Here is a 17,839-nt window from a genome sequence, read left to right as displayed (position 1 = left end):
TCCTCCAATTAGGTCTAGATCTCCTGTAATAGTCCTCACTGATACTCTTAATTAAATCATGGCCACAGGTTTATATGAGACACTGTGCATGAGAAGTGAATTAAGCTGATAAGTTTTTACCATTTGAAAAAAATGGATAAAATAGTGCATCATCATTTTTAGAAAGCCTGCTGTACAGTAATGATATTAAGACCCAACAGCTGAAAGTGTTTACGCTTATGAAATCTCAGAAAGAATTGAGCTCTAATGAATTCAAGCTCTTATTTTCCCACCTCTCTCCTTATCTGCGGTGTAAAGGTTGAGACAATTCTCACAATTCTTGACCTTTAACAGGATGTGCATCTATTATCCAGGAAGTAAAGTAATGTATTCCTTGCGTATGCGTGCGAATTTGCGAGCTGCTGTGTGTAAATGTCAGCATGGTTTGTAATTGTGTCCTCTTGAGATGGATTTACAGGCAAGTGAAGGAAAATTTGAAGATCTGAGGGGTTACTGTCATCAAGGCTATCAACAGTGCTTAACTGCACAGCCTAATATAAGCAGACATAATTATTTCATAATTCATGATATGAACATAGACGTCTTTTCTAGATGATGATGATGATTTCAGTGGCCAGTGAGGTGGACTCTTTGATTCGGATTTTTGTTTCCGAAATGTAGACTGAATAAATGTGGCTCGCGATGCACACCTTCACCAATTAGAGAGTTTGAGGGCCACTCTGATACATTTTTTTTTTCCACATGGCAACAGAAGTTTGAGGAAGATGTTTTTAGAGTGCAAGCAGTTTGACGGGCAGGTTCCCATGGTCTCCCAGCATGCTATTACTTTTCTTATTCAAGCGCAGAGAAATTGTAATCTCCACCAAGGTTTCAACATGTAGGAGCACCAAGGTAGCAAAAAATTGGACTCAGCTGAAGGGATGTCCTTAGCCAAGAAGGAAATGACAGCTCCTGTATTGTGTGCGTAACAATTTTTTAAAAATGAAACGTGTTTTTTCCTCTTGAAGTGGCATTTCTGGGGATTGATAAATACATTTCAAAGTTCCAAAAAATGCTTTTACATTTTCACCATCATACCTCACTGCCAAACACAGCTGCTTTTGTGCTGGAAATGCACAATCAATATGGCCTGGCTATTTCATTCATTTATTTGTGTGTAAAAATGGTAGGCATTGTTGATGTTTAGGATAGTGATTCTATTCCTTCCCTTTGGATTTTTATTGGTGTTGATGTTAAGGTTTGTCTACCGAGAGTGAGAGAAGAAAAAATAAATTCTTCAGGCTGAGGCTGAGTCCTGACAGACCACTGTTGTTCAGTGCAGGATGACATATGAATGCAGAGCAGAGGAAATTGGTTAAATTGGCTTTGAGGAAGGAAGAAAGGAGCCATGCAAGGTGTTGTGGGTAAGTTCACGCTGACTGGGGGGTGGAGAGTGTCGAGCGAGAGCAGAGAACTTCTCCCAATCTCCAGTTAAACGGACAGTAACGGACAATTAGTTCTGCTCTCACGGTTTCTAAGGTAACTTTCTCAGCTGAAGCATTTTGAATTCTGAGTCACTGCCCTTCTTCAGTCTACTCTTAAGGACTTAGTCATGTTCACCCAGGTTTATAGATTGTTTATATTGTTTTCAATTACCTCGCCATGTCCCCCTGCCCAGCTCTGTAAAGTTTTATACACAGTGAATGACTCTCTGGACACCAGTTCCCTCTGTAACTCTCCTTATTTAAGCCTTTCATATTTATTATTTAGGAGTTCATTACCACTTTTATAAACAAGCAATTTAAATGTTTGTGATGCACATTAACGCTACATTTATATGCAGTCAGCAACTGGTACTGAATTGCTCTCCCATGTGGTATAGCCACTGCATGGTTAGGCACTAACGTACAGCTAATATGTAGACATGGACACGAAAACGTACACAAACTCATTTCACAAGACCAAGACCATGGTCGATTTACCCTCAACCATTCACTTTAAACATTAGTGTATGTTAAACACCCTGTATAATTTTGTCTTCCCTTCAGTGCAACTTGAGCAACCACATGCAGTACAATGTAGTTTATGAGTCCAAGAGGAATCAGATGTACTCTACCAGAGTTGATTTAACACTTCATATTGTATTATGTGGCACGGTCCATTAAGACAGTGCTGTTATGCTCTTTGGTAGTAATAAGGACACTTGTACATATGATTTAAAGTTTTAATGTGTTATCTCAAGCAGGCAGCCTGCGTTCAGAGGATGTATTCTGAACATGTTGGAAGTGAATGGGTTTGTGGAGGAACAGATGGACCAGGGCACAGAGAGTAGAAGCGAGACTTGGGAGGAAGGGAGAGGGAGGTAGAGAAGCAAAGCAGGGACACCACCGACTATTACTGTAGGTTTGCCACCGGGCACAATTAGGGAAAGAAAAGCAAAGAAAAAAAAAATAGCTGTTTGTTTCTGCTCAAGTACGTCTTGTACGTGGGAGTTTTTTTTTGCGCGTGTGTTGGTCTGGTTATGTGTGTGCGTTCATCTCGTTAACGTGTGTGGGCGTTAGCATGCGTTGGTGTTAACGTCCATATGCGTGCGTGCGTGTGTGGATGCAGGTATATATAAAAGCATGAGTGTGTCTGTGCATACACTTGCGTGTGTGGTGTGTATCTGTGTGTATGCGAGCGCTCCTGCTGCAGCATTTGGCACAGGGCTGGTTCTTCGCCAGCAGGCCAGATATTGCGAGAGAGAGAGAGAGAGAGAGAGAGCAGACAAATATCCGTTATTGCGCTTCTCCTCAGAACCATGTTTTAACTTCAAGTGCTCTATTACGCTGAATGTATTAATACATATTTGAGCCTTACGCTGGGGACCCCTTCTGCTGAATTGCAAATGTCGGCCCGGATGCCGCGCAGATAACAAAAACAAGTTATAAAACCTTTCAGCTTGGGCGACAGACTGTATAAATCAAGAGCTGTTGTCAAGGAGACAAGGGAAAGAGAGGCTTCGTTCTTTGCTCAGGATCTCTCCTGACTCTGTGTCCAGCAACCACCCCCCCAATCCCCCCCCCCACTCCTCCTCCACACCACCCCCCCCCCCCCCATAGCTCCCAGCAGGGCCGGATTCTTCAGGAGGTCAGTCCTGAGATAGATAAGTGTAGCACAAAACAACATTACTCTCACAGTCGCTATGAGTTTTGCCATTACGTGCCTTTGAATTGTGGCGGTGGCAGTTAAGCTCCTTAGTCGCATTATGTCACAAGCACGTCCCCATGTACCGGAGGCTAAACCGTAGGAAACGTCCGTGTCCCCCTCAGTTTAATTGCTCGTGTTTATCGTTGCCGTTCCAGGAAGCCTCGTTGTCGGCTTCCTGTCGATGGGGTCTGTCTGTGACGCGAGGCACAACCTTGTTAAGCGTCACCTCCTGTCTTCAAAGGTCACCGTACAATTATCCCAGCTGTCTGAGAAGCTGGCTGTTTTGTCCTCCTTTCAGGGGCTCTGACAGAACGGAGCATCTCTTTCAGTTGTGGAAATGTTTTTTTATGAATTTACACAAAGGACACTTCACCCAAGCTAGAGCCTGACATTTGACAAAAAAGAATAGGTGCATGTGAATGCAAATTACTTGTGTGTAATTTATATAGTCAATGCAAAAGTATTGGGACAGTGACACAATTATTATTGTTTTGGCTCTATACTCTGGCAAATTGGTTTTGAAATAAAACAATGAGGTTAAAGTGCAGACTGTCAGTTTGAGGGTATTTACATCTATATCGGTGATCCGTGTAGGAATTACAACCCATTTTATACTTATTCCCCACATTTTAGGGGAGCAAATGTAATTGAAGAACAGGGTGCTCAGAAGTTTCGTGGACATCTGTGTGCTTTGCATCATTAGTTCATGCAAAAGAAAGCTGACAAAAGTTGATTTGATTCTACTGGTGTAGGTCTCTAGGCATGGAACTTGCATTTGGAGTCTGTTGTTGTCTGTTAATATGAAGGCTCTCTTTGCTATTATTACTCTTGTGTTATGCATATGAAGAGGGTGTATCTTGGCTCAGTAGTGAAGCACAGTGAAGGTGTGGTAAAGCAAAGGTAGCAGGTAACCGTGGCAACACCCTGGTGACGCAACCCTCATATTTAAAAATAAATTTGTTTGCGAATGAAAGCCTCTGGACTAGCGAGAGGCCCAGGTTCTATTTCAATAGTTGCCATGAGTGTTGCCTTAAACTATACGGTCTAAAGGAATCACGTGTTCAAACTGACAAAGTAACAGCCAACATCTGCTTCACTTTCCCCACATTCTTTTGAAAGTTTAAAAAAAGGCTAAGTTGGTGCTGGCATCCCATGGTGCAAAAATCTTTGATAGAGCAAGTGAGGAACTTGTTGCAGAACTCCACGGTCGGAGCTCTTAGCTAGCAGCAATTGCAGGGAGGGCTATTAGGGCGAACCACTTCTGGATAAGAGGCTGATTGGGATTGTCAGGACTAATTATGTGTAATAGGCTCTTGCTTTTACTCATGATAAAGCTCTTGTAGACTGAGGCGAATGCAGCTTTGTGGGCTTCTCAGGTACCCTCAAGAAAGTTAACAAGGGATACCAGTAGGAAAAATGGAACTTTCCAGATTAACTTTTGAATACCAGGGTACTAATCTGCATATCCACACATATCCACTGTGCTGCAGTTTCAAGCTCAGTGGGCTTGGAGACATCCATCCAGTTGTCTGTTTATCATTTATTTACACGGCCCATGTTCGTGCTTCGGCCCTGGCTTTATTTACTAATCAAACGATTGGAGGGGACTTAATTATTCCACTCTGCGGGCTGTGGGGTTTTCAGCAGCCGGCAAAAGCGGCTGGCAATGCAATCGGGATTCAGGCGGTGTCCGAAGACTCCCAAAGCAAGCTCCAGCGCTTACTCGATTACTATTACCGAGACGGCGTCCGCGTGGACCAGGACAGCAGCTCTGAACTCACAGGTTCATTAAATCCTGGGGGTTGGGGGGCTCTGAGGTTTCACAAGAGGGTACGGGCTCATTTCCATGCTAATTTTCGGAGCTCATCTCGACTTGAGTCCATTAGGGTCGCCGGGCGACTGAAGTTTCCTTTTGTTTCCGAGGGAGCCAGCCGCGGCGGGAACCGTGAAGAGGAGCTGGGGGCGTCGACAGCTCGTCCGGGCCCACCGAATTCTCCAAAGTCAAAGCGTACATATAATTTAGTCTTGCCATTGCCTCCACCCCCATTACAGAGCTGGCGTGAGCCCCCAAAGTGTGAGCTCACGACTGGCTTTCAAAGTCATCCGGAGCAGCGGGAGCGGTGGGGGAAGGGCCGATTAACCCCGAGGAAACACAGGACGGGTTTCTTGAGCGGGGGAGATAAAGGCCTTTGGTCTGCTAAGAATGTTTTATGATTATTTCAAATGGATCGCCGGTTCACTAAGTAAGTCTCCCCCAACTCCGCCATCCGCTGCTCGCTCATTGATGTTCCCGTTCGAGAAAGTGGTGCACTTTTAACTGCTATCAGGAGGGATTTTTTTTTTGCCCTCTCTCACTTCAAAGAAACTGAATCAACCTCAGCGACTCGCTTCCCTCTGTTTTCCTGGCAATCACGAGAAGAATGATTTGGGAAATGGAACTCCAGTCGGATTTTCCGACCTGCGGACCTAGGAACGTTGAACCGAGCCTAGATTTCCCGCAGGGCAGTAGAGAAAGAAAGGAGGTGTCATGTGACTCATGCTGCGTTTTCCGGAAAGGATTGCCCTCCGGGCTGTAAGCTTCACTCGAGCCTACAGGCAAGTGACCCAGTTTGGTTTCTCTCCTGCCAGACCTCGAATCAAGGCCTTGTCTGGTGTCGAGAGTTTCAGTTGAAGGAGACGCTGAGGACAGGTCCTTGCTAAGAATAGCGTGGCAACAACAAGGCGACCTGAACGGGTGACAAAGCGCGAGAAAATCTTCATTTTTAAAGTGGCGTTAATGAAAACGCTCCGGTCTGGCTGTGAAATGAAATGCTTGACGCAGCACCATCATATCTTAGTAAAAAATTAGATTCCTTAGTTCCCTCCAGGTGGAAAAAAACAAAGTGAAGAGCAAAACAATCGGCGGCATTAACCGGCGAGACGTCGCGCTGCCATCAATTCCGCTGCCATTGTCTCAGAGTAGCGTGGAAGCACCACTGCACAGAGGCAAGTACCCTTTTCATTGCCTAATCTGGAAGCTAACAACTTGCCTGCCTCGGAGCAGGGGGGAATGTCGGATCCAATATGGGCTGGACGCAGGAGACGACTACGCGGTGCCTCATTTACGAGCGCGACCTGGGCAGAGTTGCCTTCGCCGTGTCCTGGCTTCTGAGGAGAAGGCTGGAAGTTAATTGAAACAAACCCCGCCTGCTATCCTCCTAGCCGGGAACCGAGCCCTCGGAAGGCGCGCTAATCAAGTCGGCGCTGTTTGTTTAAACAAACCGGACCACCCCTCGGGCTATGCAGAGATTCGGAGGATCCCCAGAAGAGAGGGAGCAGGAGAGACGCGAGCTCTTTTGGAAGGGGCGGGGGATACTTAGCTCGTTTGTGTGCTGAGCCCCAGTAGTGCACCATCCCTCTCAAATGTTGATTTATTCATGGACGAAACGGGGAATAGAAGAGCTTCCAGTGTTCTGTTAATCTGAAACATTGTTTTCTCCTCACTGCTCCAGCCTGTAAATGGTTTTAATTGCTTATATATTTATGTATTTATTTATTTATCTATTTGGGGGGGGGTTGTGGGCGTGTGGGATATAGTTGGTTCTTGCTGTGTGGCACCTTGCTGTGTGGTACTTGCCGTATTTGACAGGAAGTCCATTAATTGCCCCCTAATAGGATGCATCTGATTTGTATACTACTCGCTAACCCCCAACCACGCCCCTACCCTTCCTGTTGACAGCCCTAAAAAAAAGTGTTAGAGCATGGCTGAGTTCTCATAGCTGGAATGTTGATATTGTGTTGTGAATATCAGGGCAGGAGCGTTGAGCCAATAATGGCTATAGAAGGCTCCCAACAGCAGCCTTGTACTGAACAGCAAATAATCTATGGAAAACTTTGCTGCAAGGACTCTCATTGCCATGCAGCATGGTGATGCATAAATGCAGCTTTTTGATGACTGGTGCTTGAAGCTTGAATGTAATGCTATACTTTGTACAGCAGCTTGGGGTCCCTGAAAATAATTAGCATAGAAAGCGTTTCAAAGACTCCATCAAATTTGTATTGCATCAGTTTATCAAAGTACTCAATTCTAAGTGGAATCAAAGAGCGAAATCGATATTCCTTTCTTGTGAAAGCTCAAGAGAGAACTGATAGTGCAGCCCAGAAAGTGACCGTATTTAAACTGAACATCTAGAACAATGTCTGACCATCCAGACACTTGTAAGCAGTGAGAGGAGGCAGTTTTTATTCATTTATTTATTTTTAATCAGATCCACAAAGGAGGAGCGCTTCTTTAGATAATTGCAATTAGTATTTTTGGCTCGGTTCTGAGTCTTGGACATGGCCCAGTTTTGAGTATTCAGAACTGGAGTGCCAGCCAGTGTGGCAAAGTTCCAGGCTCTGGGATTCTGCCCCTGCTCACTTGGTTCCACGTTAGTAACTCCAGGAGTGTGTGTGTGTGTGTGTGTGTGTGTGTGTGTGTGTGTGTGTGTGTGTGTGTGTGTGTGTGTGTGTGTGTGTGTGTGTGTGCGTGCGTGTGCGTGTGCGCGTGCGTTTGTGTGTGTGTGTGTGTGTGTTTGTGTGTGTGTGCGTGTGCTTGTGCGCGCATGCAGGCATCTGTGTCTGTGTGCATTAGGGGGTTAGTGGAAGATTTCGCCAAAGCAGAAATCATTTACCTGCAAAGTGGGGTGCCTGTTTGCTGCCAGTAGGTTTTTTACAAAAGGATCTCAGTCAACACAGATGGGGTCCCCCTCCCAATCGCTGCACGGCTCTGCTAAACGCAAAAACAAGGAGAGCGATCCATCAAGACATTCACAGCTGTCATCAATAAAAGGGAGAGAGGGGCGCGCACAAGAATTGTGTAACAAAGATTTAATTTGCCTTAACTCAAAGAGTGACACGTGTGGGACTGAGGAAGCGTCGATTTGGCCCAGCGCACATTACGTCTGCCACCTGGCATCTGTCTCCCTTTCCTCTGTTTGGGAGCACCGCAAGCACATTAGCTACAGTACGCTTGACAAAGATTTTTAGGGGGAAGTATGTCTGTGACATTGGCTTCTCTCTTTTTTCACTGCATTAGATTTTCTGGAAATTTCTATCATAGGTGACTGACTTGTAGGTGAGGTTTTCCTGTTGTTCTTCTTTTTTCTGTTTCAGGATACGGTTTATTTTCTGGGATTCAGTGATTTGAATGAAATTACTGAAGTAAACATTCACAGCTGTGTTGGTCTGTGTATTTTTCACAATGACACAAGAAAAAAAAAACATTCTCTATAGAGGATATGCATTGTAAGAGTAACCCTCGATTTTAGCAGACATAAATTAAGCAAGAAGGCGTTTCGTTTAAGAAGCCATCTGGTGGCTTAATTATACAATGAGGCAGTTTTTGCATCAATAAACCCAGCTAATGATTTAGGTACACTCAGGCAATCCAGTAATGAACCCCAAGCACTCTGGATATTTAAAACTAATGAGACCGACTCCTCAAAACACAGAATCCTGTAGCCAATCGCTGATTGAAGAAACAAATCTTTGCTCTGTATCGCCGTGCGCGGCGAGCCAACGAGAGGCATCCCTCCAATTAAAAGGTCTGTTGCCGGGTGCCTTTTGACATGTCTGGATAACTGTGTTTTAGAACGGAGCCATCTGATTGCATCCTGTGGAGTATGCACCACCACTTGTCATCCTAGCAAATCCTTTTATCGTACATGGGTAGAAATTAGAGAACCTGCTATTTCTCTCCTTTTAACGTGTCCTTGAGATTGTCCGGTTGAAATTTAAATTATACTCTGTGTGACTTGAATTATTCAAATATCAGGCATATTTAAAATGGGAGGGAAGGCGAAGCAGAGGAACTGAATGCTCACTGGGACTTTTGAAAACACAGAGCTGCTCTGTCTGTGAAATAACAAATACCAATCTAACACTTGAACGAGTATAACCCTCTGTACATATTTTGCCCGGCATTGCTTTTCAAGTCAAGCATTAAATCCTCCATGCTGATAGTTGCAGACATGCACAAGAGCAGAAGAAGAAATGCTTTACCTGGAGTCTACATGCGCAACAGCAGAAGAAGAAATGCTTTACCTGGAGTCTACATGCACAAGAGCAGAAGAATGAATGTTTCACCTGGATATTTCATTATATTTATTTTATATACCCCCTGTAATTAAATAAGAAGTCAGAAATCATTTATTTATTTATTTGCTCTGCAATAATGACATATTACTGTTAATGATTACAAAGAACCTTTAAACTTAAACTTTAAACATTACTGTCAAAGTTGCTAATCTTGTAGTAGCACCCCTGTATTGTGAATGTGAGAGGTTATAGAAAATGGTGGGCAGATATTTATCATTTCTTCTGTTCTCCAGGTGGCGAACCTGGCCTGCTCCATCTCAAACAACGAGGAGGGTGTGAAGCTGGTCCGGATGGCCGCCACACAGATCGACAGCCTTTGCCCACAGGTGAGAACCCCACCCACTTCTTTCCCCCCGACCCATCAATCTATGATGACAGTTGATCTCATTGAGGCTTGGGGGTCGCATCCTCTAATCAATGCAGCATCGAATGAGCAAAAGTCAAATGTCGAATGCATGGCTGTGTTTCTAACTATATACTTTTGTTCCGTGTGCTCGTAGTTCTTGTAAGAACACACCTCCAGGTACACTTACAAGAGTACGCTTATCGAGTGTATGGGACACCATGGCCGATGGCCCTTGTTCTTAATATGAAAGGGGAAAAAAGTTAGAGTGTGAGTGGGCGCACGATATGATTTGTGTAAATTTCTGGGCAGGCTGGAGGGTGGGGGGATCACTGCATTGGTGAGTGAAGGGGGGACCCAGAATATTTTAGAATTCAAGGTGCAGGCTTTAATGCAGCTGCTCTTCACTCCCACCAAGATTCGATTTGGAAGGACTGGCCTCCAGCAAGTCAAGGATGGCACTTTAAATAAATAAATACATAGAAGTGATTATAATTTATTGCAGCCAACTCTCTGCTGTGGCATTTAAAAAAGTAGTCTTTAAAAAAATAAATAAATAATGGTGACTGCAATTTTTTTTTTTGATTGCTGTGAAGGTCCTATGCACTTCAGACAGTTTGGTGATTGTTATCAGTGATTAAAAGTCATAAAGGTCATCAGCAATTGTGAAATCTGTTTGAAATTGCAATAGCCCTGCTATTTTATGCACAATACACAGGCTAAAGGGGGAGGGTGGGGTGCAAAATGCTTTTATGGTTTACCACTTTTTCTGTTAGTATTTCTGTAAAAAATAAAGATGCCACATCAATCCTTTTAGGATTGTACAGGGTAACAATACATGTCTTGTGGCTTGAACTTGTTCTTTGTGAGCTTTTCTGGAGCACCGTGTACTGAGAGTCTTAGAGATGTCTTCCACTTAGTGGCTGATTGACATCTGGGACTGCGGTTTCTTTAAGCTCCCCTCCAGTCAGCGGTTTGTGAAAAATAATTGAGACCTAGGAGTTAAAAAAATAAAATAAAATCTCCTGTTTGCACTGCTGCCCTCTCCATCATTTGGAGAAAAGTCTGAGTAAAATTGAGAACCTTAAAACCTGTGTAGGTAAGAAAATGGCTTCTGTGCCAAGCATTTGATTTGTAATGCCTAGATAAAAGCTCACTCTGTTTTTTGTAATTTGGTTGAATCTGAGGACAAATGCACATGAATCCGCACTAGTGTACTTTACTTAGTGGTCAGGCCAATTACACAAAGTGCTGTTGTGACACTGGCAATAATGATAAATCGGATCTAAGCAAATCTAGGATCTAAGGCTGTGGTGAAGTCCATATGGCGGCCCACGCTCAAATCCACGTGAGAGTCCTCCCTTGTTTCTGGGGGCTGGATTTCCAGTCGTGACACTTTTTGCCGTGTGATCTCATCTCTCTCTGTAATCCTGTCTTTCTTCTCCCTGTTGGAACAGAATGGAAGAATATACAAAAGGAACACAGAGTGCCCTTTAAAACAAAAGTGGACAATTACTTTGAAATAATGTGGACCCTGTCCATTGCTGATAAATATTCCGCCTCAAGGTTTTGGATGGCGAGAAAATGCAGACACTCGTTTGCGCAAAATTGGAAACAGGGAGAGCCAGAATGACAGCAGTGGTGTTGGTTATGACCATAGGTATCTGGATAGAGCAGAATGCCAGTGCCCTGCTGGTACTGTCAAGGGGCGTTGTTTCCCAGAGGAAGCATTACATTAATAAGGTTTGCACTCGTGAAGCTGCCCCTACAGGGGTGATAAAAATCCGGAGTCTTTTATAGTCCCCTCACTTCAGTGAGGGTTGGCTGTGAAAACGCCTGACAGAAAATCCCTCTACCCGTGTCCCCGTCGCCTGAACCTGCCTGCGCCTCAGTCCGTTCTCCCGAACGATGTCACCCGTGCAAACATTTTCCCGGACAAAGTGAAGCGTGGCCTGGCCTGGGGTCTTACCTCAGAGCCCGAACGTAAAGCAAAGGCCCCGAAGCCATTATCATACGCGTCCGCAAAGACCCCCGATCCCTGCTTCTCTCACCTGCCTCTCGGCTGGCGGAAGCGCCGCCGCGCGTTTGTGCGGAGTCCCGAAATAGAACAACCTTCATGCCTTCGGACACGCGGGATTAAGACAACGATGCGTGTCAGTCTCGTTACCGTTTCGCCGGCAGAAAATAATTGCATCCAATCACAAAAGAGGTTTCCTTTGATATGACGGGAAAAGGAAGAAAGAAAAAAAAGGTAGAGGCTAAAAGACACGAGTAGGGATTACGCTTTTGGGAATGGTTGTGCAAACCCTCAAAGGTGTGGAGTAGTTTAAACAATTCTTTAATGATTTCCAGATTGACAACATTTTTGAACAAATGGCTGTGAATTCTTTATTTTACGTTCACATACACACTGCCTGTAGTTTGTAAGCTGACAAAATCTCTATCACCCTCTCAGAAATTTCTCATCACTGCAAAGCAGGCCAGATGATTTATGATGATTATTTATGAGATGGGAAACTATAACACAACCAAAGCATATGTATATGAAAATTCAACCTTTAATGGCATAACTACAGAGAACAATTCCATTTTCTGAGAATGCTGCCTGCATGTTGATGTCGTGCGTAGCTTCTAAGGTCTTGTACATACTAGCATTAAAACGCTATCATAAAACCCCTCAGAGCAAGGATTGAAAACATTTCGAAACCCATAACAGGTTTTGGCCATCAATTTGTACAGGATGGGTTTCTGAAACCATCTGTGGAATCATTCCTAAATAAATGTAGTACTGCCACAGAAATGTAAAACATCTTTAGTTGTACATTTTTATTGATTTTATTGTAATAATAATATTTTATCTCAATATTGTGGCCGCTGATTGCAGCTTGGACGGACGGAAAAGGCAATGTGTTGCAAACATTTGAAAAGCAACAAATTGATCTATGTTATGTTTTTTCAACTGTAAATGGCACCATGGTTACCAAGTAACATGAAAGATCAAGCCCGCTGTCAAGCAAACTTACTACATGAAGTGCATCCTAGGGTTAGAAACAAATACCAAATATATTAGAGCAGGGATCAGCAACTCACGATCCTCGAGGGCCGAGACCTGCTGGTTTTCCACCCTCCCTTTGCCTGGGAGTCAGGTGTGAAGACAGTCTTGCCAATCAGTGGCACTAATTACCCGGGAGAAAAGAAAACCAGGGCTGGATTTGGATTTGAGGGCCAGAGTTGATGATCCCTGTATTAGAGCAATGTGTACAAAACCGGCGAAGGTACCTGAAAGCCTCTCAGCTAAGATGTTTCTGAAACGTTTCGGAACTAAAACCGCTAGCGCGTACGAGTCCTATGCCTCGCTGTGACTGGACGCCTGGCCGCGCGTCGAAGCGGCGCGCTGCTCATTGCCACGCGTGCCTCCCGCTGTTTTTCAGGTCATCAATGCTGCGCTCACCCTGGCGGCCCGCCCTCAGAGCAAGGTTGCCCAGGACAACATGGACGTGTTCAAGGACCAGTGGGAGAAGCAGGTCCGCATCCTCACCGAGGCCGTGGACGACATCACCTCCGTCGACGACTTCCTGTCCGTCTCAGGTACATGGAGACGAGGCTGAGAAAGTGTGACTGGTTGTCATGGAAACGGAAAGCACTGAGCCACCTGCCTGTGTGAAGTAGTTATGTTGTGTATGCATAAAAAGGAAAGTTTTAATCAACACTTTCAATCAAGCATACCTGTACTTCTTACTTATTAAGAAGTATTGGTATGCAAAAACAGTGTACTTCATTGCAAAATAATAATAATAATAATAATATGCGAACTGGCCTCTCATTGAGGATGGTGCAAGCATTTGCACTCCCATTCTATAGGAAGCAGTAACACTTTATATAAGCCTCTTTATTTTGTGCAAGTTAGCTGAAATGCTTGTTGCAGGTGGGTGATGAAAAAGGATTTTTACAGTGAAACTGGAACGAAAATGTCATTCTGCTTCTACTTTCATGCACTTTAGACCCATACAAAGCCTCATGGTGTCTTCTTTTGAGTGGAACTGGGACCCTGTTATTATGTCCTGTTTCAGTGGCTTTTATGATTGGGTGGTTGAATGAAATCAATGCCAAAAGGAGAAATCTTTTTACTCCATTTTTAACAGTTTTTTTTTTTTAAGGAAAACCTTTGAGAGAAAAAGAAAACAGAATGCACATGAAAGCCCCTAGTTTCATATAATTTTCTTCTGTAGATACAAGAGGCTTAAAAAGATAAAAATAAGATCCTACAATTCCTGCTTTATACCTTCAGATAGTGTCCTGTGGAAGTACGTCCTATGATACACTTCTTTAAATCTGGGAGAAGGAGGGCAGCAGCTGTGTGGGGAACATAATTTCACATGCACCGATACTTTCGCTTTTGTTATATTTTCTTTTGAGTTTTATTGGCCTCAAGGTATTGTTTTTGGGTTTTTTACTTGAGGTGCATCATGGGAAAATCCAAAACCAGGTAAAGTGCATGAAGCCTTTGGACCCAAGCAGTCGTCCACATTTCACGACTCAAACTGTTACACTCTGACTCTTTTGTTTTGATTCCTACACACTTCCTGTGATGCATTCTATTACTCATTTCACATAAAGAAAAGTGTAAAACCCTAAACAAGAACATTTTGGGATGAATACATGGAACAATACTGTACTATTTAAATGTGTGCCCAAAAAAACAAACAAAAAACAAAAAAACAAAACTTGAATTGTGTGGCCCTAGGATGGTTATGACCCTAAATGGCTGCATAGAGTGTTTAAACCAGCAATCAGCTCTGTGATTCTATGTATAACAATAATGTGTGTGATACCATTGACTATGGGATCTACAGGCTATCAATTACACTGGATGAAACACTTTATATTTCTGCATAGTTCGTATAACTCATGCAATCTCTATTTTTTATGGATATGCACAGTTGTTGTACTCTGGTAGAAAGTAGTTTTCAATGAAACCATGCACAGCAATGTCTATGGATGTCCGGGAGTAACTGTGTCATTATATATTTTGGGTGAACTGCTCTTTAAAAGCCTGAAGCCTTAGTTAAACAACACAGTTTAGCAATACATTATGCAATTGCTGATTCTACAGGTACAATATGCATTGTAGAAGTACGTGTTTAACACCCAAGCAATGGTTTACACTGATATTTAGATATGCATTACACATATAGACATGGAACCTGTAGCATTTTGTTATCCACAATATTCAAAAGGAAAAAAAAAAATAAAGAAGCAAACTAATAACAATGCATTATCTGTCTGCCCAACCACATGCCCAACTTGAACATTCAGTTCTCTTCTGTTTTTTACTATTTTATTATTATTATTATTTTTGCTTTGCAATCAGGTTAATAGTTGCATTTATTTTATTAAATCAGCGTTTTTGTAAGTGACCTGGAATGTTCTGGACCACCGTGTTCCATTTAAAGTATATAATATGCCTTTAAAATAACTGAAATCAACATTTTCTTTTGTTTTGGTGAAGGACACAGCCATTTGTACTTCTGGATTTCCATTATTTTATTATAACATCAAAAGCAATCTTTCTAGTTCAAGTTCACCCAGACTTGCTTTATGTCTGTACAGGCGGTGTGACAAAGTTTAAACGTGAAAATGATTAGTATAAAATGTTTCTGAACATAACAACTCCGAATTTCAAACCTGTGACATTTATAAGACAGGTAATTAAGACATATTTAATGTCAAACTGCAGTGCATGCTCAGTGACATATGGAAAATCTTATTAAATAGTTTCTGAATTCATTTGTATTTAATTGGCTTGAACCAAGGTGCACTGAGTCAGAGTTTTGCAGAACCAGGTTAGTGAAGAGCTAAACTTATTTAATGTAGATTTTAATATCAGAGATACAGACCTCAGATATATAGTCACAGTATGTGATTTTGACTTATGAATGTCCTTATTAATACTGCTGAAAAAAAAAACATAAAAAGTTAACTTTGATAAAACTGTAAATAGTGTTTATAAAAATTGGTAAGGGCCTCATCATAGCATTATTACTAATGAATGCATTGTGTGAATGTGTGTGTGGGGGTGGGGGTGTAGGGAGATCAAAAATTAATTCACAAAAGCATGTCATTACTGAAAAAAGATGTGTATTGTTTGGAAAGAAAGAATGTTTTCTAATGGGATCCTGCTTACCACTAGTCTGATTGTTGGTTATTAACCTAAATTAAGGTTCATTGATGCAAATGTAAATTTACCTTAAAATACAATAAAATTACCAGTGAAAAGCTAGTGCTCCAAAGCAAAAAAATTGAATGCTAAAATAAATAAATTAAAATAAATAATAAAATAAAATTAAAATTCATTTTTTTTCCTTCATTTTTATGCTAGCTCTACTCATCAATCTACTCATGATTTGTGTTAAGGGCAAATATATTTTTTTATCCAGCTGACTGTATCCAATATTATTCAATTAAATATGTCTACATTTTAATCTGTGCCAACAAAATATTCTAGAGGCTTGTTAGGCTCGATGACTGTTTTTGAGCTTCACACACAAGACCTCCCTTTTCTGTTGCCTCACAGAGAACCACATCTTGGAGGACGTCAATAAGTGCGTGATTGCACTGCAGGAGGGAGACGTGGACACCCTGGATCGAACCGCCGGGGCCATCCGAGGCCGGGCTGCCAGGGTGGTGCACATCATCAATGCCGAAATGGAGAACTACGAGCCGGGAGTGTATACCGAGAGAGTCCTGGAATCCATCAAGCTGCTGTCTGAGACGGGTGAGTCCAGAAGCCGTCCAGCTGAGGGGAGGGTCTGAGGTAGTATATATCCACAGTGCGTGTCTTATATTGAAGTGAAGTCCAAGTCTAGTCTGACGTTCTGGACAGAATTCAGTCAAATTTTGACAAACTGACATGAAATATATTCAGCTATCATATTTCGTACCCCATCCCCCCCCCCCCACATTGCAAAACTGTTTGGCGAGTCCATCTGGCTTTTTCGTGAGTATGTCAACCTGTGTTAAAAAAGAAAAAGAAAAAGAAAAAGAAAAAAGAACACTCATTCAGTTGATATATCCAATGTAAGTCAACTTAAAGGTAACTATCAACTGAATCTGGGTCTTTCAAATCTGGGGTATCAAAACTAACGGACAACTAGTTGTGGCCCCTCTCCAGTTTGTGATGATTTGTGTGGGCCCTAGGTGGCCTTCTTGGATGCAGTGTAGTTGCTGTAGTTGCCCTGGGAAGCCACCTGTTCTATCCTCTGGCAGTCGTTTAATCCTGCTTAATCTTTTATCTGTTTTCCCCACACATTTACTGTTGTCTGTCCACACTTTGGGATTTGACCAACCAGGCTCCCGGCCAAATCATGGCTCAGCCCCACAGACATAAAGTACACATCTGCTCTCAGTGCATCCGTTACCACTGAATCGCCATTTCTGGAAGTATGCTTCGAGAAAGGCATGTCATGTTTCAAAAACTGTGCGTTTGTGGATGGTTTGTTTTTGCAAAATATGACCCGTCTCTCTTGCTGGGGTGTCACAGGCATTTTTAGTGCGGCCTTGTAGTAGCCATTTTTTTCTTTGGAACTGTTGTATTCTGTCGCTCTTTGACAAGGATGCAGTGATGAAATGTCAATGGAGGGCTAGCGAATGTACTGTGACTGTTTAAGAACGGAAAGAATCCTTGTACCGTGATTGTAAACTGAGTATCTGAACTGACAGGAATTTCACTGTGATTTATTTTGACAACTGAAATATGAGTCGTAGAAAAGAAGCTGTTTTCAATAACTTTGATTTATTTCTTTGTTTTACTATGTTAGGCAAGGTGTAAATTTTTGTTGGCTTGCTATACTTGAAATATGATTGAAACGAGATTTCAAATGCATCATATTTAGCAGATTATGTTTTTGGAAGTGGATTCTCAGATCTAAGTTATGTGAATTGAAATGCTGCACAGGAAATGAATTGGAAGTCAACAAATGATGCTGCTATTTTTATTTATTTATGCTATGAATAAAAGTGTTAACTACGCAAAGTGCAGAATTTACAAAAAACAAAACAAAAAAAAACAACAGATTATTCTTATGTAATAGGCTTTAAAAAAACAATGCGTACTTGTTTGAGCATTTTCGAAATGTGGACAGATTGAGAAGTGTGGTAATGGCCTAAATGAAGAGCAGGCTGATTGGCAGGCATGCAGGCTACATGTGAATA

General features: G+C 42.5%; 1 protein-coding gene across 1 annotated transcript in view; it reads left to right on the top strand.

The window, feature by feature from the left end:
• Positions 1–17,839, top strand: part of ctnna2 (catenin (cadherin-associated protein), alpha 2) — a 357,955-nt gene that overhangs the window by 306,291 nt on the left and 33,825 nt on the right. Inside the window, exons 10-12 of the mRNA XM_035417945.1 lie at positions 9,519–9,611; positions 13,060–13,216; positions 16,203–16,403. Coding sequence (XP_035273836.1) covers positions 9,519–9,611; positions 13,060–13,216; positions 16,203–16,403 — 451 coding nt within the window. The remainder of the gene's footprint in view (positions 1–9,518; positions 9,612–13,059; positions 13,217–16,202; positions 16,404–17,839) is intronic.

Source organism: Anguilla anguilla, chromosome 5 (genome assembly GCF_013347855.1).
Source record: "Anguilla anguilla isolate fAngAng1 chromosome 5, fAngAng1.pri, whole genome shotgun sequence".
In the NCBI taxonomy this organism is placed as follows: domain Eukaryota; kingdom Metazoa; phylum Chordata; class Actinopteri; order Anguilliformes; family Anguillidae; genus Anguilla; species Anguilla anguilla.
Note: the sequence above shows the minus strand (reverse complement) of the source record. Positions and strands in the feature narration are given on the sequence as shown.